This window comes from Clytia hemisphaerica, unplaced genomic scaffold (genome assembly GCF_902728285.1).
Source record: "Clytia hemisphaerica strain Z4C2 unplaced genomic scaffold, Clytia hemisphaerica genome assembly, whole genome shotgun sequence".
Taxonomy (NCBI): Eukaryota; Metazoa; Cnidaria; class Hydrozoa; order Leptothecata; family Clytiidae; genus Clytia; species Clytia hemisphaerica.
In genome coordinates this window covers 226,812-248,693 of record NW_027103434.1, presented here as the reverse complement: position 1 = coordinate 248,693, position 21,882 = coordinate 226,812, and the positions used below count along the sequence as shown (strand labels likewise).

General features: G+C 34.4%; 1 protein-coding gene across 1 annotated transcript; it reads left to right on the top strand.

The window, feature by feature from the left end:
- Window positions 1-371: 371 nt before the first annotated feature.
- Window positions 372-20,975, top strand: LOC136798118 (exocyst complex component 4-like). The gene is made up of 31 exons (XM_067054704.1): window positions 372-491; window positions 716-756; window positions 1,015-1,106; window positions 1,309-1,371; window positions 1,606-1,744; window positions 2,060-2,148; window positions 3,744-3,820; window positions 4,071-4,152; window positions 4,495-4,539; window positions 4,896-4,942; window positions 5,207-5,382; window positions 6,966-6,999; window positions 7,435-7,554; window positions 8,429-8,506; window positions 8,977-9,062; window positions 9,670-9,739; window positions 10,298-10,375; window positions 11,138-11,219; window positions 11,512-11,575; window positions 11,795-11,898; window positions 12,295-12,368; window positions 12,814-12,952; window positions 13,354-13,490; window positions 13,884-13,928; window positions 14,449-14,556; window positions 15,091-15,192; window positions 15,529-15,557; window positions 16,189-16,303; window positions 16,812-17,026; window positions 17,686-17,797; window positions 19,925-20,975. The coding sequence occupies exons 1-31, from the start codon at window positions 471-473 to the stop codon at window positions 20,102-20,104; spliced, it is 2,844 nt and encodes a 947-aa protein (XP_066910805.1). The 5' UTR covers window positions 372-470; the 3' UTR covers window positions 20,105-20,975.
- Window positions 20,976-21,882: the final 907 nt, after the last annotated feature.

Sequence of the window (21,882 nt, the reverse complement as noted above, 5' to 3'; positions counted from 1 at the left end):
AGCTTTTTGTTGTGTCTCGTTGGCACAAGCGGTTAGGCATTGAGTTTGCAAACCATGATTGCTTGCATTTGGTGGTTCGAGCCAGGTCGGAGACTTGTTTCACCGGTACAGGCAAATTTCAAAAAATACTTAGAAAACAGTTAGAAACATTTGAGAAAATATGAAATCGTTTGAAACTACCTTATTACAGGAATATTACTAGGTAAGTATTCAACGGCCTTGAAATTAGCACGATCTGAAATTAACACTAATTTTTCTAATTTTTCAAGGAAACAATGGCTAGCTTTAAGGGGGTTTTTATTAACACTAAATTTTTCAATTCGTGTAAATAAAATGACAGTAATATTTGTGTAAGTATAATGTTACTTTTTAGAATAAAAAAAAGTCAAATCAATGAGTACAATATTTTTAGAAATTAACAAATTATACTAAATCAATTTAGAAATAGTCAATATACATATTTGTTAACCATGTCAACTGGTGAAAGCTCAGTAAGTATAATATTTTGAACCTCTTTTCTTTAGGGGGATACCATTCTTCTAAAAACTCAAGAAGAAAGGGTGGATTAAATAAAATCTGCTTTACTGTTGCTAAAGTTTTCAGGAGAAGCCCAAGTTTTTTTTGAGAAATTAAATGTAGTAGGAATACCTTGTTACAATACAAAAAAAACGGTTGGCTCATTTTACTGACTGACTATCATTATTAATAATTTTAGGTGACATTGCTTGGATCTATCATCAAACAGCTTTCAGCAAGGTTTGTTGACATTATTTGAGTTATTATAAGATTTTTTTTATAAAATATCAATCAAAATAGATCACAATGCGGAGAACATTTCTAAATAATTTATGGGCAATTTATAACACACTTATTTTCCATTTTGACTAGGCTATTTAAATTCTAAGCTATTAATTTGCCTTTTAAGCTCAAGTCAAATTTCAAATATTTACGCTTATTGGGCAAACTGCATGGGCTCCTAATGTGTATAATTTTTACTTTGTACAAATTTCTCAGCTCTGGAGATGAGAAAAGCAGAGAATCAGAAAAGAAGAAAATTCAACAAGATCTGAAGAATGCAGATGAGCAACTTGGCACTCTTGTTGAAGGTACTATGTCATTTTCAGACATTTACACGTCAAATTTTTTCCTGAATAATAAATAATGTACAGTACATCATTACATTTGCATCATCTTGCTAACTGCATATAATTATTGTTTTGAGTTTGGATATGTCTATTCCATCAGTATATTTTTTTAAATCACTGGATCAATTTTTGGTAATATCAAATTATGTTGTTTTTTTATCAGAGAACCAAGAGCATTTAAAGAAGACCATTCAATCCTTTGGATCTGTTGTCACCAGAGTGACAGGTAAATATTATACCCTAAATTTAATTTATAATGGAATGCTTAATAAAGTACAAAACAATGTTACAAAGGAAACTAAAACCCAATAAAAATAATAATGGAAACTTTGAAACAAATCCATTAACAAAAGATATCGGGTAGGTATTTTCACTAGCCTTTATAGTACGTTTAAATCACTTAAAAATGATTGGTCAACCAGGAAATATAAAGCTAACTGTTATTGAATTATAATTTTAGCATGTAGAAGCCGCATCAAAGTTCTTCATGAGAAATTGGTTCATTGTCGAACTTTGTTGTACTGTAATAGAGATGATCTGAAAACACACTGGCAAGAGGGTTTGGAATGCACTGAAAAGTTGAATCTCCTAGACAAAATGTAAGCTAACTGTATATTTACTCTATTTACAATGTACGTTTGCGTGAAATAAATTTATTCTATGAATCGTTTTTCACACTTCAATAATTTGTCACAGGTTGGCATAATTGAGTTTTCACCATTGGTTTTAATTGGTATGATACCAAAAAAACGCAACTAATCGTAAGATATGCAAACACGATTACATAAAACTGACAATATTTGCAATTTTGAAATAATTATTGGGTGGTTTGGACAATGTCAGTTTGAATTGCTATTTGATTATTGACAACAAACCTTTGGACCTTCTTTTGTATCTTATCTTTCAAAATTTAGTGAAAAAGCTGTAACTGTTCCAGAGCAATTGGACAAATACATTTCACGAAAACATTTTCTTCACGCTTCAAGATTGTTGGTTGAAACAGGTAAGATGATGAATAAATCAAGGAGGCGTATTCAATTTTATATTTTATAATAAAAGTGAATAATATCTTTAAAGTCCTTCTCAATAGATTCTGCAGACAAAAAAGGCTGTAACTTTCGATAGGGTTTGGATAAGATAGCAGTTTTGTACTTGTTAAAATTGTAATCGGAAGTGGAATATCATCCTAAAAAAGGAATTAAAAAAGTGAAAAAATGTAGATCAAAAATGAAGAAGAAACTCAACTTCTTATAGAATAATGTAATGACCTTAATTTTTATATCAGAAATTCTTCAATCCTAAAAAAAAGTCAAAAAATATTTATTAAGTCAAAGAATACAGTTTAAAACTTTTCCCTGGTTGACTTGACAAAGGGTTCTTTTTGTTATTTTGTGATGGTAGTCAATCAGTGATAAACCATGGAGGTATAAAGAAAAACAGGAGTTGTGAATGTGTCGGTAATTGTTCGTTAAAAGTCTTTTGATTTCTTTTATAAAATGTATCAAAAGAAATTCTAAGCTCGCCCGATGAAATAAGACTTTTTAGTAGAACTCAAGTTTGTTCTGAACATTCTGATTATTACTATTGAAGACTCTAGCCTTTTAATATACGAAAATCAAATATAACTTCGTCCACGACACAAATTTATGTTCCATTTCGTTATCCGTTCAATTTTGTTTTGAAAAGATATTTTCTCAAGCCAGAAAATGAAAAGTTCTTTAAATGCACACACAATTTCAAACTCAATTTGTAGACATAAAGTCGCAGGAGAATTTTAAAGGAAAGTATCAAGCAATAGAGTTCACCTAAAAGAAAACATTGATCGAAAAATCTTATTATTTGACGAGGGATTGCCAAGTTTACAGGCCTTTTTTTAGTCCAAATATTTTCTTACACTGATGTCAAACTAATTTTCAAAGCTTCAATGAGCCAATAAGATTTTACCAATGGGTAAAAGAGCTCATTAAAAATGTACGATATATGAGATTATGAGCATACATACATCGTAACTTTTTTAATCGTAGGGCGAGCTTGGTTACAATAGCATACTTCTCCTGTTTCTTTATACCTCCATGGATAAACTTTGGGCTATATCTTTCGCTTGAATGAATTGTTTTGATCTTTTTTCTTTTTGACGTTCTAAGATCAAAGAATCGCTCGTGTGAAAGTGATAATTATAGCACAGTTATTAAAAAAAATTAATATTTTTCTTCTTCATTTCTCATCTTAATTTTTTAATTTTCTTGAACTTTTTCTTTTTGGATAATATTCCACTCAAGATTATCTTTTCAACAAGCACAAAACCGCTATTAAATTTGAATTATCAAAAGTTACAGTCTTTTTTGTCTCCGCTGCAGATTATATTGAGACAGACTTTATATTCTATAATTTTCTATAATTCTATCAACTAGTTTTATGTACAAAGAAAATTCTTTGGGATAAAATGGATTACAAGTTTCGGTTTAATGTTTGATTTCATCGTAGTCCAAAAGGTTTTAAGTTTTACAACGCCTAGAATTATTAAAAGGTAAATATATTGAAATCCATAAGTACGCTTCTCTACATTATTTTCAAACGATTTTTTCATTCCATTTTCAGTAAAAAACCTTGAAGGCCCATTACATGCGGTGGATGCTCTTCGAGATTTGAGGGCTAGTCTCAACTTGAGGAAAGCTGTAAGTTTGAAATTTGCTTATCATGTTTAAATATACCTAATTTCAGTCAGCAAATCAAGTCGCTATAAATAAGATCTTTTTCGAAATCTTTCATAAGAGAAAAGCTAGAGAGCAGCCTGAAACGACATATTTCATAATGTGACCATATCATTTAACATTTCTTGTCTTTTTGAAGTAATCCTATGTGCTTTTAGATTTTCATTTTGTGAAAAAAAGGGTAAGGCTATAATTTCCCTTTCCCGTTCTTTAGATTTTGCACGAAACAATCATCGATGAGCTGAACAAACAGATCTATGCTGAACCACAGAAGAGCAAGAAAAACGTGGCTACAGGTTTGTAAAAATGAGAAGACTTTGAAGAAGTTTTGATGTCTTTAAATTCAAACCTTTATTTTGAAGTTTAATGTTTTTATTGTTATGAAACAGTGGGGGGGGGGGGGGGGTACTAAAATTTGCCAACTTCTTACTACTGCACTGTAAGGGTTCAAGTTTGAGCCTTACAGATCCTTCTGTTTGCACATACAGTAGTTTCCAGATCGAGTGCCCCCTCCCGGGTATTAAGGAACATTAAACTTCTTTACTGCATAATTATGGAGTACAAATAATTTTTCTTAATACTTCCTTTTATGAAGGTTCGTTGTAATAATACTTCTTCCAACAATAATATTCCTTTAGATTCAAATACAGCCGCATTTAAAAGGATTTTCTCAACTGTGAAAGGTATAAGAATTCATTTCCATTTGCATTCCTTAGCCATACATACGCTTTAAGCATAGTAACAAAATCTCTAACATTTTATTTAACACTGGTATTATTGAGTTAATACATCTACCCAACTGTGAGGACGGGCAACGAATGATTAAAACGATTTGGAGCAACCTTCAATATTGTGACACGCATAATCAAAGATGTTGATTTTGGTTCCTCCTCAGTCAGTTAGGATCTAGGGATCTAAAGGGGTTCTGGCTAAAATCACGATTTTTACTTTTTTGCGAACACTTAAATTATGTACAAGTGGCTAAAATTCGCGAGATTAATCCTTTCGAAATTTAATCCACTCGTTTTTTTCCTTGTAGAACCATCAAGAAATGAACTCACTATACCGGTCTTCAAACATACCGAGGTATGACAAATAAAAAATTTTGGAAATTTGAAATGGCATTTTGATTGCCTAGATTTATAAAAAATTGTTGTTTCATTCTGACTTCTTAAAAGTTCTACGCACAAGCCATGAGTCAATTTCATTCATTCATTTGAATTATGAAACCATAGGAAATATCTTATTATATATATCAATTTTCGCAAGTGGTTTTTGTTGTGAGTCTTTCAGATAGGGTTGGTTATTTATGAAATACATCATTCGCTACTATTTATTGTTTCTATATAGCTTTACGAGGACTTACAGCGTGACCCAGGGGAAAACGTACCACTGTTCATGTACTTGATGGTTGAAGCTCTCTTTGAGTTGGAGAAGATTCCTGAAGCAATCGAATCGTTCAAATCAAGAATAAAACGGGACATGATGCTTGTCGTACGGAAAGTCACCGATCAAGTTTCTAAACGGTATTTCTATTCTGTTCATTTTCTCGTGATTAGGAGATCTGCAATCTACTTTATTTGTACAATTCATTTACCTAAGATGTATGGTTGTTTAGTTTATTAGACCTACCCCGGTGGGGTGAAGGTCCTATAAATTAACCTTTGTCCGTTCGTTCGTTCGTTATTAATTAGCTTTCCTTGTGATTGGCTCATTAGTTTTTTCTGATTTTTTGCACAAAGATGTCTGACTATAAACCCTTGAATGTGATGGAGCCCGATTTTCGAAAAAAAAAATTTTGGGGCAAATTTGGGCCAAAAAACAGCTAAAGAACAGGTTTTTTTGGACTTGAAAAATTGGATCATTAACTTTTTCTGATTTTTTGCATGAAAGTAGGGTACTATCATAGGTAAAAGATGGCCTAAGCAGATTTTTCCAAAAAAATTTTGTTGGCTCAAAAAAACGCATGTTTATCTATAAGAATCACTATTAATAAGCATACATCAATGTTCTTAGTTAAATTACTCAATTTTTTTATGAGATAGATGTTTTTTTTGCTCATGAGGGCTTACTTTTGAAGAATATGTGTGTTTAGACATGAAATTTTGGTTGCTTGGCGTGTTTTTATGAAAAAACTGGCCAAATTCGATATTTATTTATAAGCACACTATCAATTACTTAGGTATAAGCTTTTCCCCGAGATTGGCTCTTTGATTCTTTATGATTTTTTGCACAAAGATGCATAACTATAAACCCTCGAATGTGACGAGGCCCGACTTTCATAAAAAAAATTTTGGGCCAATTTGGGCCAAAAACGGCTAAAAAACGGGTTTTTTGGACTTTGTGAAAAATTGGATCATTAACTTTTTCTGATTTTTTGCATAAAAGTAGGGTACCATCATAGGTAAAAGATGGCTCAGGGAGATTTTTGCAAAAAAATTTGTTAGCCCAAAAAACGCATGTTTATCTATAAGAATCACTATTAATAAGCATACATTAATGTTCTTAGTCAAATTACTCAATTTTTTGATGAGATAGAATATATATGTTTTTTTGCTCACGAAGTCTTGAATATGAAAGAATATTTCAAGAGCATGACATTTTCGTTTCTAAACGTTTTTTTATAAGAAACAAACGACTAATTTTAATAGATCGTCACTATTTGTGTTCTGAATGATTGTTTAATGGTCACGCTCACGTAGATATCAATTATAAATGTGTTGAATTCATAACCAGGTAGGTCCATAAAAGTATCACTTGCTTTGCTCTAATACAAGTCTAGAATGCTAGACGACTAATCCAGACTTAACAGAAGTTTAGTAAAGTCTGGCAAAACCAATGGAAGAAGAAATTATACAAACTGATATGGTATTATTCCCTTTTACATGATATTGTATTATTACTGTATGACACGAGCTATAAACGACTTTAGTCTGCTCAAATACAAGTTTGATTTGATAATACAAGTCAGCATCCTTTGAACGATTTTGTGTACTTAGTGTTACGTTCTGTAGAATATTCCTGATCCAAGCACAGATACAATAAGAATTTTCGTTCCATCAAATCTTTAGATTTGGATTATTATATTGTAGTGATTTTTTTATTCCAGGGCAATTGAAATGACGGATGTTGTCGCAGTAGAGGTAAAAAAGACTCAATGATTTTTTCGACCTTAATAATCAGCCAACATTAAGTCAATAAAACTAAAAAATTTAAAATAAGTATATAACTCAGAGTTTCATGTTTCCACATTTATTAAATGTACAACAAGAAATGACTGTAAAATGGAAAATTGACCTTAAAAAGCTAGAAAGAAAGTAGAAAAAAAGTGAGTGATTGGCGTAATAAAATTTATAATAGGTGTGCTAAAAAAAGTCATACACAGTGATCTGTAACCGGATTTAATCGGATTCAAAATTTTATTAAATTTTATTATGCATGAAACTTTTAGTATGAGAGTTACCTAACTCGTTTTCTTAATTCAAACTAGTATCAAGCTTTGCTTACAAAAAGCATACACTTATTGTATTTAAGTTGATCCTTTCTATATTAGAATCACTGAAATTCTCTCTTTACAGGAACTTGTCAAGAAGGAGTATCCAGAAATTTTGGTGGATCTTTTAGATGTGGCATTTGACAAGTTCCGCGTTATCGCACTTAACCACAGTATTTTACTGGTTGCTCTCGATAAAGCTAAGGTAGGTTGTTGTCAATGCAATCAGTTAACGTATCTACGACCATTTTTGCAAATTTTTACAAAATCTTAACCGACTACTACCATGGGCATGAATAAATTTTTTAGGCAAGTGGAGAAGTTTTTTTCCGACAAGGTTTACCAGACTCTTCAAGGTATAGCTAATAAAAAGTATCATGTTGAAAAATAAATTGAATTGATATTACAGTTTTGTTTTCATGATGAAGACCATTATCTAACTAACAATATTTTAATATTTAAAAATGTAAAGTGAAAGCCTGGTCGGTGAGATCAATTTTGAGTCCAGATATCTTCTGTTCATTTTTTTGGTGTACATACAGCTTTTCCGTTTATACAGATGGCTCCCACCTTTTACCACTAAAAAGTTGAATAACTCAGTTCAAAATTAGAAAATATGCAAAATAAGTTTTCTATTACCGGGTAAAATTCGGGAGGGGATTCTGGAGTGGTGTGGGTGGCGCTTAGGCAAAACGGGTACCGTGTATGTGCAAGCGATGGAAGTATCTAATTTAGAATAACTCTCAAAGCTAGAATTTTATTGTGCCCGTAAAAAAAATACGAGACAGTACTGTACTGTAATATATTAGGAGACCTATGTCTCTGGTCACACCTACATAGCTTGTCCGAGGAAGGGGGGGGGGTGCTCAAAATTTAAATTGGCTAAGACGTGCTCAAAAAATATAACCATCTGATAAAAAGAATACAGAAATTTAGCCAAAGTTATTTGCCAGGGGAGCAATTATGTCATTTCGAAGTTTAGAATTCCAAAGGATGAAAAAAGTTGAAGAAGGTTTTCAACATTTTAACGGTCAACAGTTTGAAATTCATCATTTTAACACAATGATTATATGTTCCAGGAAAGGATGAACCCAATCAAGACAAAAGACGTTTCATTATACACAAAAGAAGATATTTGGTCCAAAATACAATTTGCGGTAAGACCTACCCTACTCTTAGCCCTGCTAAATGCGCTGAATAATCACTTTTATTATTATTCCGTTGCCTACAGGAAGAACTACCGGTATGACTCGGGCTCTAACCATCTTCCGCTAGATGCATAAAGTGAATTATATTTAAAAAATTGGCATGCAATACGACTTATTCAGACGTGGTTAAAAATAAGCAAAAAATAATGGAATTGACAAATTGTAGTTTATATAAATTGATATTATCCCGTAACAATTATTGTATGATCGCATATCACACATATTACTATATTACACAAATTATAAACGACTTCAGTCTAGAAAGTGAGAAAAAATCAAAAAAATAATAGCCGGTATGTACATAAAGTGATCAGAAGAGTCAAAACAGAAAGAGAAAAAACGTTGCATCATCTTTTCTAGCCATTACTTCTTGCTTTCGTATTCGATTTTGTTGAATCTTATACATTTCTAACACGCAGATAAAAGATATGTTGGAACCTTACCTTGGTGATCAAAGCATCATGAATGCACAACAGACGCTCGCCTCCTATGGAAATAGTGACGGGTAACAATCTTACGATATTTTACACGGACAGTAATTCTAAGACAAAAGCGTGGATTTGAAACGAGAACCCCTGGTTTGTGGCCGTGACGCCTTATACCCACTGACCTTTATATATCCCTGGACCAAGGTATATCCGCCATCTTTGATCGACCCGTAAAGAAGCCATGTTAGAAAGTACATTGTTAGAAATTAACGTGTAACGGCGCTACATCAAAAGTTTTCGAGGGAAAGTAGATCTAGCGCTCTCAATGTATTTACACCGCTATTGAGTAGTGCCGCCATTAGGGTACCACTTTTCAAAGAACTTCTATCAAAGATTTTGCTTGGCCGGGATTGAAAAACTTGGTCCAGGGTATATAAAGGTCAGTGCTTATACCAGCCAGCCATCGCTTCTCTTTAGTTCACTGGTACTGAGTAGATATTGTTTGCTATCCCCACCTATCTTAATGAGCCCTTTAAAATTGGGTCGAAAATCGGCGGCAAGTGACTAACTTTTGGAGAATGAGTTAAATTTTTATTGGTCAATCTAAGCTGCATGAATTTTCTTTCCGTGAAAAAGTATTGAAACAAGGCATATAAACGTCAAAATTATCTTTTCAACTTTTAGAGCAATCGCGTCATTTTTCACAGCAAGGAAAAGATTACTTGGACCAAATGTCACAAACCAACAGAAAAGGGTATGGTTTGACGATCTTTGTATTTCGGTCTGTTAAAGAGACTCTGCACCAATATTGAATCACCCGGTATATACGTCATTCTAAAATATAATTGTGAAAAAGAATCCATTTCTGTTGCCCTGTAGCATTTCCCAAGGGGAGTTGATCTACCTTGATAACACCTCTTCCCAAAATGATCAAAGTGGCTTTGTTCAATCACTGTTATTGCCATATCCAACCTTAACGGCTCCCTCTCAATAATGTGCAGCTTTTACATTTTTATCAGAGAACATTCTCTACTGGGTGTTTCACAAAAAAGAATGCTTAAAAAGTGAAGGCGATTTTAGAAAGAAGTACTAATGGCTGTGTTAGTCTTGGCCAGCCACTTGTCTTACTTAATTGTCGGAAATTCATGATATGCACCATTGGTTGAAAGTGACGTATTGACTGATTTTACGTCACTTACAATCAATCAGCTACTGGGTCCGTGATGTAATGTCATCGAAGACATTGCAATGGTGCATATCACCAATAGGTAGATTATACGTTTTCATTAATATTTCTCCTTGTTTCTTTCAGACTTTGTTCAAGTTTGAATGCTCGTCATCAGCCGAAGCATTGCATAGTTACATGAGGGAACAAGATATCGCGTCTAGTGTAAGTTACGTGAAGAAACTCCTCAATGGCTATATCCCTTATCATGGAAAGAATGTCGGGTCAAAATGACAAAAATTTTGAGGTGGTGACGAAATTTTTCCCCGACGAAATTTACCACTCGACCAAAACTTTTACCCGATTTTTTCCGCAGCCAAAATTCAAATCCAAATTCTTAACGCCTTCATTAACAGAAATTGAAGGAAACAATTTCATTTGGACAATTTAGTCGGTTGGAAGTGACTAATTTCAAACTTGGTCGGGAAAAAGTGTCGAGAATGCCTCTAGGTGACGAAATTTTTCCCCGACTAATCAAAACCCCGAGATTTTATCCCCGATAAGGCAGATCAATCAACGTTATAAGACTTAACCCGACAACTAATACTATCACAGTGTAACTTCGAATTCTCACTGTTAGATGTCTTAAATAAACATTATAAGATCTGTGTCCTGATAAAAACTTACTACTTTTAGTCCCATCCTTCGTTTCCTTAGGGTTGAAAATTCATGCTATGTACCACTGGAGAGTCTTCTGCGGGGTTTTAGAATTTTCCACCCAATACGTCGTTTGAAAAATAGATAAAGTGACGTATTGGGTGGAAATTTTTGAAAATTCTTGGAAGGCTCTCCTGTGGTGCGCATATCATGAATTTAACAAGGGACCAGATTTCATATTTGGGAGCCATTACAGCAAATTTTTAATTGTTAAGTATTATAGTAATGTTGGTATCAGCACTTTTCAACTTACTGTTTTCATTCTAACAGCTACCGGAAGATACATATGCAGACTTTATTGTTTGGAACACACCGCAACTGTTATGTAAACCACAAGCTGATAATATTACCGGTAATAAATGGTTCATTTTCCTATGTTAAATATGTAGCAAGGTTTCTGGAAGAAACTCTATTACTGCTTTATCCAACAACACTTTAGAATCACAAAGATGACTAAAATGTTTTTTATGTGTTGAAAGGGAGATGGAGATTTTGAAAATTACCTTAAAGACTCCCCTGAAAAGTATGAACCCCATGGCCAATTTTTCGAACTTAAAAGAATATCAAATCAAAAAACATGTTTGGCTAGAAATTTCTTTTTCAGGTCACCCACAGCGCCGAGTGATGATTTTTCTCTTTTTCAGCAATTTTCACACCAGTCATGGACTTTATAAAGGAAATTGATCGCAATACTGAATCGACATTAGGGTAAGTTTGTTACCGATCCCGTCAGATCACGTACCTAATAAACGTTCCCTCTCGTTTGTCAATGGTTTAAAAAAACAACCTCGTATCAGTCATTTTCCCTTTAGAGTATTATAAAGATTAATTTCTTACTGAGATGCATACAGCTTTGTCTTCTGTGCTTATTATACTTTTATGAACTAGACTTTCAGATTCTCTTTTTCGTTTTACTCAATTTTGTAGATCAGAAGGCGTATTACATAATTTCATCACAGAATTCGTCGAAAAGATTTTCTTAACGCTTACCTTTCACGAGGTGACGGAAAAAGCCAGCAGCGTTACTAAAGGTATTTATAGTCTAAGTCATACCTTCTAAAGGTGGTCATTTTCACTTTAATTCTCTGGGTGATAAGCAGAGATCTTTTTTTAAAGATTTATGGAACACGCCTTGTGAGAGAAAAACGTCATCATTCTATCGTAATATAATGGGCTATTCCAGAAAAGAACTTACCCTACCCATGTTCAGGAATACATTTTTGGAAGATTGAACTCCCCTGAACTTCTAGCAGACTTTTGAGATTCTCTCTCTTGGATTCTCGTCTAAATTTTAAAGACCTCCCTCGTATTTTACCTATATCTAACCACTTCGATTTTCCGGGGTTTTCCGGCGTTTCCATTCTTCTTCCTGGAATTAAAACTTTCTTTACACGAGAGTTTAATTTTTTATCTCATTCATCATATAGGGCATGATGCATTACGTAATCTATGCGATTCGAACGCTCAAAAAGATTTATTACTGGACCGCCCCTTACTGAAGGTAATAAATAAAGTTAAAAAAAAAACCATTTCTAATTTGTAGGTGTTCTACATTCTATAATGTAGTATTATATAATGAATTTCTTAATTCCATTAATTTTCGCGCGCCTTAAATTTTCGCGCCTTTCATTTTCGCGCAGCACTGAACGTGAGTAAAAGTCACTTTAAATCGTCAGAAACACTCAGAAAATATCTGCGCCAAGATAAAAGGCGGGCGAAAATTAATGGAATTAATATCATTAAAATTGAAAGATCCCAAAATATGAAACGTGAAAGAGTTCAAAGCTTCCTTAAAGCAATAGGACCACTTCAATGACGTCATCGTCATCGTATGATGACATAAACGAGCTACACTTCAATCATTCGTTCCTTTATCAGATGAAATTCTTTACAAGGTAATATAAAAATATAAAAAAGTTAAAATAATTTTTTTCTTTCGTTTACAGAGTACAATCGTTGTATTTCACATTGTACAAGATTTGTTAACTTTAATGAAGAAACTACCAAAGTACTGCAACAATTTCTTGGAAATGATCAACCGTATATTGAGGGAATACTACGATGCTTGTTATTCGTCATATAAAGGTCTATATTGATTTATGTTATGAATTCATTGAAATTTAGGGTCTGTCTACGCCAACCTCGTTTCCCACATATTATCAGCTTTTTGATGCTTACTGATGGCGCTAGATAATATCCTAGGGTATTCTCTGGCGTCAATCAGTAACGTAAATAAAGCCTGGGATACAGGGGGACGAGGTTGTGTCTATACTTCACTACCGTAATTTTCCTCATTTTAAAAACAAGTGACTGAAATTCAAGTTACTTTAATTATTTTCCTTCTAATTAGCGTCTGTGAACACGAAAACTTAGACTGTGAGCACGAAAACTTAGACTGTGAGCACAACTTTTTAAAAAAGGATGACATGATACTTGTCATAATAAATATGCTTATAGATGTTTCCCATCTTTGTAAATCTTTCTAGGGGTGGTTGTACGTGAAGCAGACAGTAGCAAAGTATCCAAGATAATTAGTGCTAATTGGGTGCGAGATGACGACATCAAGCGATTATTGATGACGCTCCCTAATTGGATGCATCTACACAGTGATAAAGTTTATGAGGTAACAATAGCTCTGGTCAGCAAGCCAAGGAAGAAGTTTTTTAATTTGTTTTTGTAAGGCCCGATGCCAGAAAATGGAGGATAAAGATTAAAATCGGACCTAAACAACACCATAACCCAATATTAGTCCACAGCTTCTCATTCCCAAATTGCAATTCTTCCGATTTTCCTAATCAGCTCATTCAAGTTCAGCTATCTGTGAAATGAACAGATATGGATGGCCCTTGGGAAGGAGGACGGATTCGAACTGGGAATCCCTGAATTGTGGAGCGGACACCTTAAACCATTTTGTCATCGCTTTTTAATCGTTTCGGTCACTCTGGTGTTACCCCCTTTAAAATATTAAAGATTTAACTAACAAAATTAATGTAATAACTTTTTTGTTTGCTTATAGGAAGAAGACGAAGATATGAAATCTGCTCGTGATCAGCAAGATAAAGCAAGTTGATGAATGTCCATCACTTATTCCTAGAGTTTTTTGTCATACTGAATTATAAATGAAAGTCTCTGCCATTAGTTTTGAAATCACTTACTTTTACCACAACTTGGCAGACCAATTATAGTCGTTTTCTTCGGTCGAAAGAGTGTAAATTCCGTTCTTGAATATGTTTCACTTGGCTTTTCCAGAAAAAGTCCTCCCCCCCCCCTTATCCAGGGGTTAACGAATTTTGTTCAAAAGTGTATATCCAGGGGGTTAAATATCTACAAGAGAGTGGATATCTAGGGGGTGAAGTGTCTTTTCAAGTAAAAAATACGATTTCCAGGGGTAAGCATCTTTTTAAGAGTGGATTTCCAGGGGTTGAGCATATCTTTAAGAGTAGATATCCAGAGGTCTTTACTAATAAAGTAGGATATCCACGGGGGTCGATACTTCGAAAAATCAATATCCTCAACAGTGGAGGTAAAATTTATTCTGATTTATTCTGATAACATTTTGGCCTGTTTTCTTACTTTTCTAGGAAGCATCACTGTTGATCAGCAATCTCGAGAAACAAGATATCGAAAAGAATCAAATCATTGTCGATCCGTTTGATATCAAAGCATTGGCCAACTTACAAGAAAGCTTGGTATGAACAAGTCAACTAACACTTGCTAATTTTACGATTTGCAGGGTTTTAACATAGCATTTTTTCAGTTTGGAATGCTAAGAATAATGGAAAGGGCAAATTGTAGCCTATAGATGGTTTAACAACCTGATAATTATCCCGTAACAATTATGGTATTATCATATAACATTCATATTACTATATATTCTTTTTTGAGACCATGCAGTGTTGAGGCTTTCCTCCCTCTTGGTTCTCTTCAAAGCTTGACTCCAGAGGAGTCATTCACAGAATTCCCTAGGGAATTTCCCTTTGTCCACTTCTTCTTTCAGTCTGCGCCACAATTAGTTTTATGGCGTGAGATGCTAGGCAATTCGATCTGTCTAGCCAGGGTGCAGTATGCAGTGCTGACGAGTCCTAATAAGGACGAAATGCATATGCTGCTCTGCCACCCAAACCTCCTGAAAGAAGATAGTTGGACAGAAATTCTTTGAATTTCGTCACATATATATACGCGGGTTATGAACGGCTCCATTTATCTACTACGTTGTCTTTTAGGAATGGCTTGCTCGCCACGTCAAAGTGTTCGCAACGAATGTATCGGCCAAAAATACTTCCGTTCAAATTACTGCGGGAGATGAGACTGACAACATCATTCCGGTAGGTGGCTTTGGCACCAAACAAGTTGAATAAGATATTTTTCTTATATAAAAGTAATAAATGTTTAAGCATGAACAGGCTCAGTTATACTTTAACTTAAGCCAGTAAATACATATTATATAAGTAGTTTGCAAAAGAAATGGAAAATGTTCTACTTGCTTCATCAAGATGTTTGAAAACTACCTACGAAAGCTTCTTTTAAGATGCTTTACTAAAGTCAATTTTGTACTTCGTTTTCAAACTTTAGTATTTCACAATTAAGGCTTGAGTGTCCTTTGTTGAGAACAAAATAAATAAATCACATTGCTGATGTTCTTTGTGTTTATTCTTTTCTAGGCGGAGAATCTATCAAATGAGCACATCAGGTAGGTCCAACCGTTAATTCTCCTTTTGTTTTATTTTCCTTTCTTTTCGAAGCATCAACATACTCGTTGGTAAAAAGTTCAGTATTTTGAATTTTTTTGAATTGAATTGGATTGAAAAAAGTTTATTATTCGCCTGCATTAAGGAAAGGATACAAAAACATAGAATATGGGAATAAAATAAATAAAATAAGCAGGCCAGGAAATTACCATCCAATAGATGCAAGCATTTAACCTATGTGATGGCAACATGCTGTATTTAAAGTGGACTCGCCAGTCCAAACATCCATTATTATAATTACTATTCTCTATAAGAGCTAAATCTCGGATCTCGTCAAACAAAATCTCACTTAAAACACTCTCTTAAATTCGAATCTCTCTGTAATTCCTAAAGTGGACTCGCCAGTCCAAACATCCATTATTATAATTACTATTCTCTATAAGAGCTAAATCTCGGATCTCGTCAAACAAAATCTCACTTAAAACACTCTCTTAAATTCGAATCTCTCTGTAATTCGAACTGATTAGACTTTTCGATTGAGTTCGAATTAGCGAGAGTTACTACTTACTTTACCACGTCCAAACAGAATTTCTTTTAACGTCCTTTTAAGTTAAATTTTGTTGAATTTTTTAGATCACTCTCCTTGATTGCAGACGAGTTCAAAGATTTAGCGGAGAGCATTTTGTTGGTTCTTCACTTGGAAGTTCGGATACATTGTTTTTTCTTCTTGGGGCGCGCTATCAAAGAGGTTTGTTGATATTCTTTGATTTTTTTTTTTTTTTAACGAACACACCCTCGAAAAACCCCTGAATTTGACCTCTTTTAAGTATCTCGCGACGTCACACGGGGCAAATTTCGAATTGTCTTGGTTATCCATCCCGTTTGAAAGAAAATGACGTAATATTGAATCACATTTGACATGAATCACAGGCATTCGGTTTTTTTTTCAATAAACTGCGTCCAATTGTTTACTTTGGAAAAATCTTTTCTAGCCATTAAGAATGGTTTCAGATGGATTTTTTAGATTAGTTCTTTAGCAAGGCACCAACAGTTATAAGATGTAGTATTGATTTTTCCCTCAAATTATGACCACAACCGATTTTTTTTAATTTTTAGATTATTTTTATGAATGAAGTAGGCCATTTTCGCCGAACAAGTCTAGTTAAAAGCACCTTATATTTTGATAGAAAATACTGCTGTAGTTTTGAACTAGCGTGAAAATCCACTCTACCAGAAATTGTCTCTATTTTTTTCAGTCTAGTTACGTTTGCAATTTGGATTCAATCGAAGTAGACATACAGATCCCACAACTCTCCAAAGATTTGAAAGACATTGAAGAGATTTGTTCGGCCGCTTTATCATACAAGAAGCTTCGGTATATCTATCATGGTATTGGATACCTGATGGCTTGCATCATTATCGCCAGCACTAGCTATATCAAAAAAATTAATAGGAATGGCGTTAAGAAAATGTAAGTTTTCCTTCATTATCCCTTGTCTCTCTTTCTGTCTCACCTAGTGACCTTTATAAGCCATGGACCTTTATAAGCCATGGACACAGTGTCTCAATCCCGGCCAAGCAAATTCTTTGATCAGAGTTTCTTCGAAAGTAGTACCCTAATAGTAGCACCACTTAATGTGGATGAAAAATTTGAAACAAAAAATTTCTTTCACTTATAAATTGACCCACATCAAGTAGTGCGACCATTAGCATCACTTTTCTTAAAAACTTTGATCAAAGATGGCGGATACATCTTGGTCCAGGATACATAAAGGTCAGTAGTCTAATCGAGATTTAATGATGTGTATTTCCTAACTTTTCCTCGCGAGAAATAGGTGTCTGATTTGAAACGTTGAATATGTATGCAGAAAAGTAATGAGCTCTTCCAGAAAAAAAACTGTAGAAGAATGGAAGATGGCTCAAGAGTGTGGAAAATCTGTAAAATACTACCATGTCTGGGGCGTTGATTTGTTGCTTGTTCAACGATAAAATGCGTCCAGGGATTAAAGATCAAAATGTCGAGATCATAAAAAAATAGATCATCCAACACTACTGATCGGGTTTTTTTCTGGAAGATACAACCAATACATGAAGGAAAAATTAATCCGGATTTTTGTTTGTTTACCACAGGTGTCAAAACATTTTTACCATACAGCAAGAACTCACCAACATCACAACACGTCGTGAATGGAATTTGGATTTAGCTCGTCAATATTTCGAATTGTTGTACGCCCACCCTGATGTAAGTGTTTTACGACCGTTCTTTTTTTCTGAAACCGAGACCGCTTTGTCAAATTGAAAGTTGACGACTCTAGCTTTTCCATACAATCTTTGAGCGAGTCTCAAGTTTTTTGGCATGATTTTTTTCGGTTGTCTTAATTTTGATTCAGGACTTTTAGGAAGCATACATGTTCAAAACTAATACCTTGTCCAGGCGATATCACCTAGTTTTTAGTATGAAAAAGGTTAAAAGATCAAATATTTAACTATCAGTAAATATTATATAAAAAGTATTTCCAAAGTTTAAAAATTAAATTATTTATGTTCACGAAATTTGAAAGCCATAAAACTTTCATGTCGCAATTTTTTATACAAAGAGGTTTGGAAAATTGTTCATTTTAGATTCTCCATTCTTGCGGAACAAGCAGTGTGCCACCGTTCGTCATTACTGTTCTCCGAATCAAAGAAAAAACTAGCCTTGCCTGAGCGATCTTCCAATGGCTGATACGAAGCCCTCTATGTGAATAGATATCGCCCTTTCGTTGTTCTTTTCCCACCAGTATTTTGCTGAACGTCGTTCCCAGGTTCCCACTTAACTCCATCTCTGCGCAATCGCTTTACATCGGGGCCACCTTGCATCCACCGCATACAAAGAGACGTTTAATACGTTTCAAAATCACGTTCAAAGTAGTTCTTGGTCGAAACGCTCTCTCGATCAATTCTACATTCTTCTCAATCTCCTGATCGTATCTGACGACCTCGGCTTCCAGTATTCGAATCTGTTCTTCTTTCTCTCGGCTCTTTTCGGGCCATTGCGATTCCTCAAGCTCAAGACGTCGCACCCAATAATTATCGATGACCATTTGAAAATCACGTGCTCTGATACTTCTCTCCTGCTCTTTCAACTCTTGTTGCTCCTTTTTGTATTTCTGATACAGCTCAAGATGTTGTCGCTCGTAAGCGGACAGGCACCAGTTGTCAAATTTCAGGCGGTTTCCTTTGAGTCGTTCTTTTTCTTTCTTTTTGGCGTGTTGTTTTTGCATAGAGCGTACCACGTGTTGCTTTTTCTCTAAACTGGTCACCGCGATGCTTTGAGTGTTGCGTAGATAATTTAGCTCCTGCGTGTGTAGAAAATTCAAACAATTAATTATTGAGGTGCTAGATGGTTGGTTCATAGAGACCGACAAGAAATTCACTTTCTTTCAGGGGGTCAAACTGTGTCCAACATAGTTACGCTTAGTAGACCAGTTTGTGTTGTACAGGCTCTACCTCAAGTGAAGTATGAATATTACCATAATTTCTATTTTGTTGAGTTGCAAAAGGCCCTGAAGCCCATTCTCGCAACAATGGACGCGCTCAATGAGCGCCCAGTCAGCACCTTGGACTGGCTACCCAATTCCCTTTACTTGTCAAGTCGCCTGTGCACCAACAAGGTTTAATAACCACACACAGCCTAATTATGTTTTACTCTTGGACCTACATTCAATTTATCAAAATAAAGACTTTTCTAGACTTACATCGAATAGCGCTTCTTTCGAGTTGTATGCTCTATCCATTATTTTCTCCTTTGGCACGAAATTGGACTTGATCTTCCCCTTGTGACGCATGGCCCTATTGCCCAAAAAAACGAAATCTGTTATGATAATGAAGTTCCTCTCAATCCAAAATTAAAAAATTATCTCCTAATGAACAAAAAATTTTATTTTGAAAATATTGTATTTAAAAAAATTTTAGTTTTATTTGACGTCAATTTTTATTTTTACAATCGGAGATTATAATTTCGAGACATTGCTATCACTTTCGAAGGTCGTTGTATTTAAAGTTTTTATGGAGCTTAGCGTAGAGCTGAGAAAATAATTTAAAACATTTATGATATAAATTGGCGTCTGGCCACAAACTTTCAAGATTTTAGGTGCGGCTGTTTTAAATGAGCGGGAAATGAAGGGATAACCTACGTGTATGGAGATGGAGTCGTTTATAATCCGTGTAATATGGTTTTTATATGTTATATTACGATAATTGTTACGGGATAATACCAGTTTGTATAAACTTCAATTTTTCCCTTCCCTCAGTTTTTGCTTCTTTTTTCAGGAGTCTGGTATAGTCGTCTAGTATGCTAAACTGCTAAGTGTGTATTTTTTTTTTGCAGGAGATTCTTGGCAACATTAACGAGCAAGGGGCCAGATTCAAAGAGCAAGATTATGCGAATGCATTAGAACTGTTAGCTCGAAGTGAAATACCCTTCAATGAACAAATGTGGAAAATACGACGCAATAAACTGAGTGAAATTCTTAAAGAAAAAGAACTGGAAGGGAAAGTCATCAAGTGAGCTCTCTGTTGGGCTCAATCTTTTTGACGGTGTAAAGTAAATGATGGTGGAGCCATTGGAGAATGTCTTCAGCCTAACCGGAACCTGACACCAATATCTAAATGGCGTTCTCGAATCGGGCATTCTTTAGAGAACCGTGATTTGAGAGGAGTTACGAAATTAGCGAGGTTGAGCAAAAAAAGGAATTTATCTATTAATTTTATGCGTTGCTAAATCTCTTTTGCACGCGTGTACATACTTCCAACCAAATTTTTATGCGGAAAATAGGTACCGAGTACAATTTCCATAGATTGTTATCTTAATTGTTTATACTCTCTGTTGTCGTAAGAGACATATTCAGAGAAATATAATAAAACGTTGGAAAGGTTACGATAAAGAAGAAGACAGCTTATAGCGGTCTAAGGATTAAATTGAAAAATTAACTTTGAAAAAAAATTAGAAACTTTAAACCAGTCTCTTTATACGTCGGAGTTTTTACAAACTTGTTCTCAGTCCTCAGTCCCAAAAGGAAAGCGGGAAAAAATTTCCGTTCCGTTCATACCAGGACTCGCACACTCCTCAAACTCCCGGGCTCTGGACAGGATGATGATGTGATTGTTATTTTTTCAGTAAGAAGTAACCCCTTATAAAATGAGATTCAGGAAAAAAAATCGAGAAAAAAAGTCCTCAGGATGTTCGATTTTTAGTTAATGCAACACATTTCGAATTATTTTTTATAATATTTTCTTTTTATACTATCATATATAAAGTTAATATAGTACATACTTCAATGAAATTAGGGTAATTTCTTTTGCTTGATCAAAATTTGTAAAAAGAAAGAATTAGAATTAATAATGCTGAAATACTATTATACTTCCAATTTGGAAGATTTAAAAATTAATTTTGTTGAATATTAGTATACTCTTTGAAACTTTGAAACTACTTCTGTAGGGTGGAGCATGACCCATCATTGACCTAGTCTGGAAAGACAGACTGAAGAAAGAAAAACTAGGAACAATTTTGTTCAAAACAGCTATTGTCGGGCTGAAAAAGTCCAAGGGGCGAAGGGGACATCATGCAATTATTACAAGACATCATCGTACAGTAGTAAGCCGCCGATTAGTAATTTTTTTCTTCCATTTTAAAGTTTTTAAGAATTCTATAGCATTTTTCATTGATATTTTCATTGATAACTCTTGTCGGTAAAAGGGTTTGATTGGCTAGACCATGGATTTATCATAGAACTCTGGATACACAACGAGCTGGTTTTTCATCGATTTCTCATGTTTTAGCCTTGTCCGCAGTAATGGCATTATTGTTCACCCTCCACCATTCACTAATCATTGTTTCGTAAATTTTTTTATTGCATTTTTCATCAAAACACAGCTATACAATTCCCAAATTGCGGACAAAGCTAGATCCTCGATTGTTTTCTAAAACAATGGAAAGACAATGGTTCGCTCTCCACCGTTTTATTTGATGTTTATCCAGAGTTCTATGATAAATCCATGGCTAGACATAGGATATAAAACCTTTCAAAAACTTTTGAAGTAAATTCTGAAACAAATTCAAAAAAGTTTCACGTGATTTTTCTAAAGTCAAATTACATTTATAAGACAGTTACTATTTTAGCAGTTATTATGCGAGAATTTACGAGACACGAAGAGGTCTCATTTAGGCAATTTTCGCCGATTCAAGGTACAAATAGCCGAACGTGCGCAACGCCCTGGGCTCAACTTCAGTGGCTTCAAATTATTCATAGGCCCAATTGTAGACCCCCAGATATTTACTCAATGAAC

Coding starts and splice junctions, on each gene's coding strand:
- LOC136798118 (XM_067054704.1), top strand. CDS start 471: ATGTCAACTGGTGAAAGCTCA. Junction 16,304..16,811: donor TGGGGCGCGCTATCAAAGAG/GTTTGTTGATAT, acceptor TATTTTTTTCAG/TCTAGTTACGTTTGCAATTT. Junction 17,798..19,924: donor TGTTGTACGCCCACCCTGAT/GTAAGTGTTTTA, acceptor TTTTTTTTGCAG/GAGATTCTTGGCAACATTAA.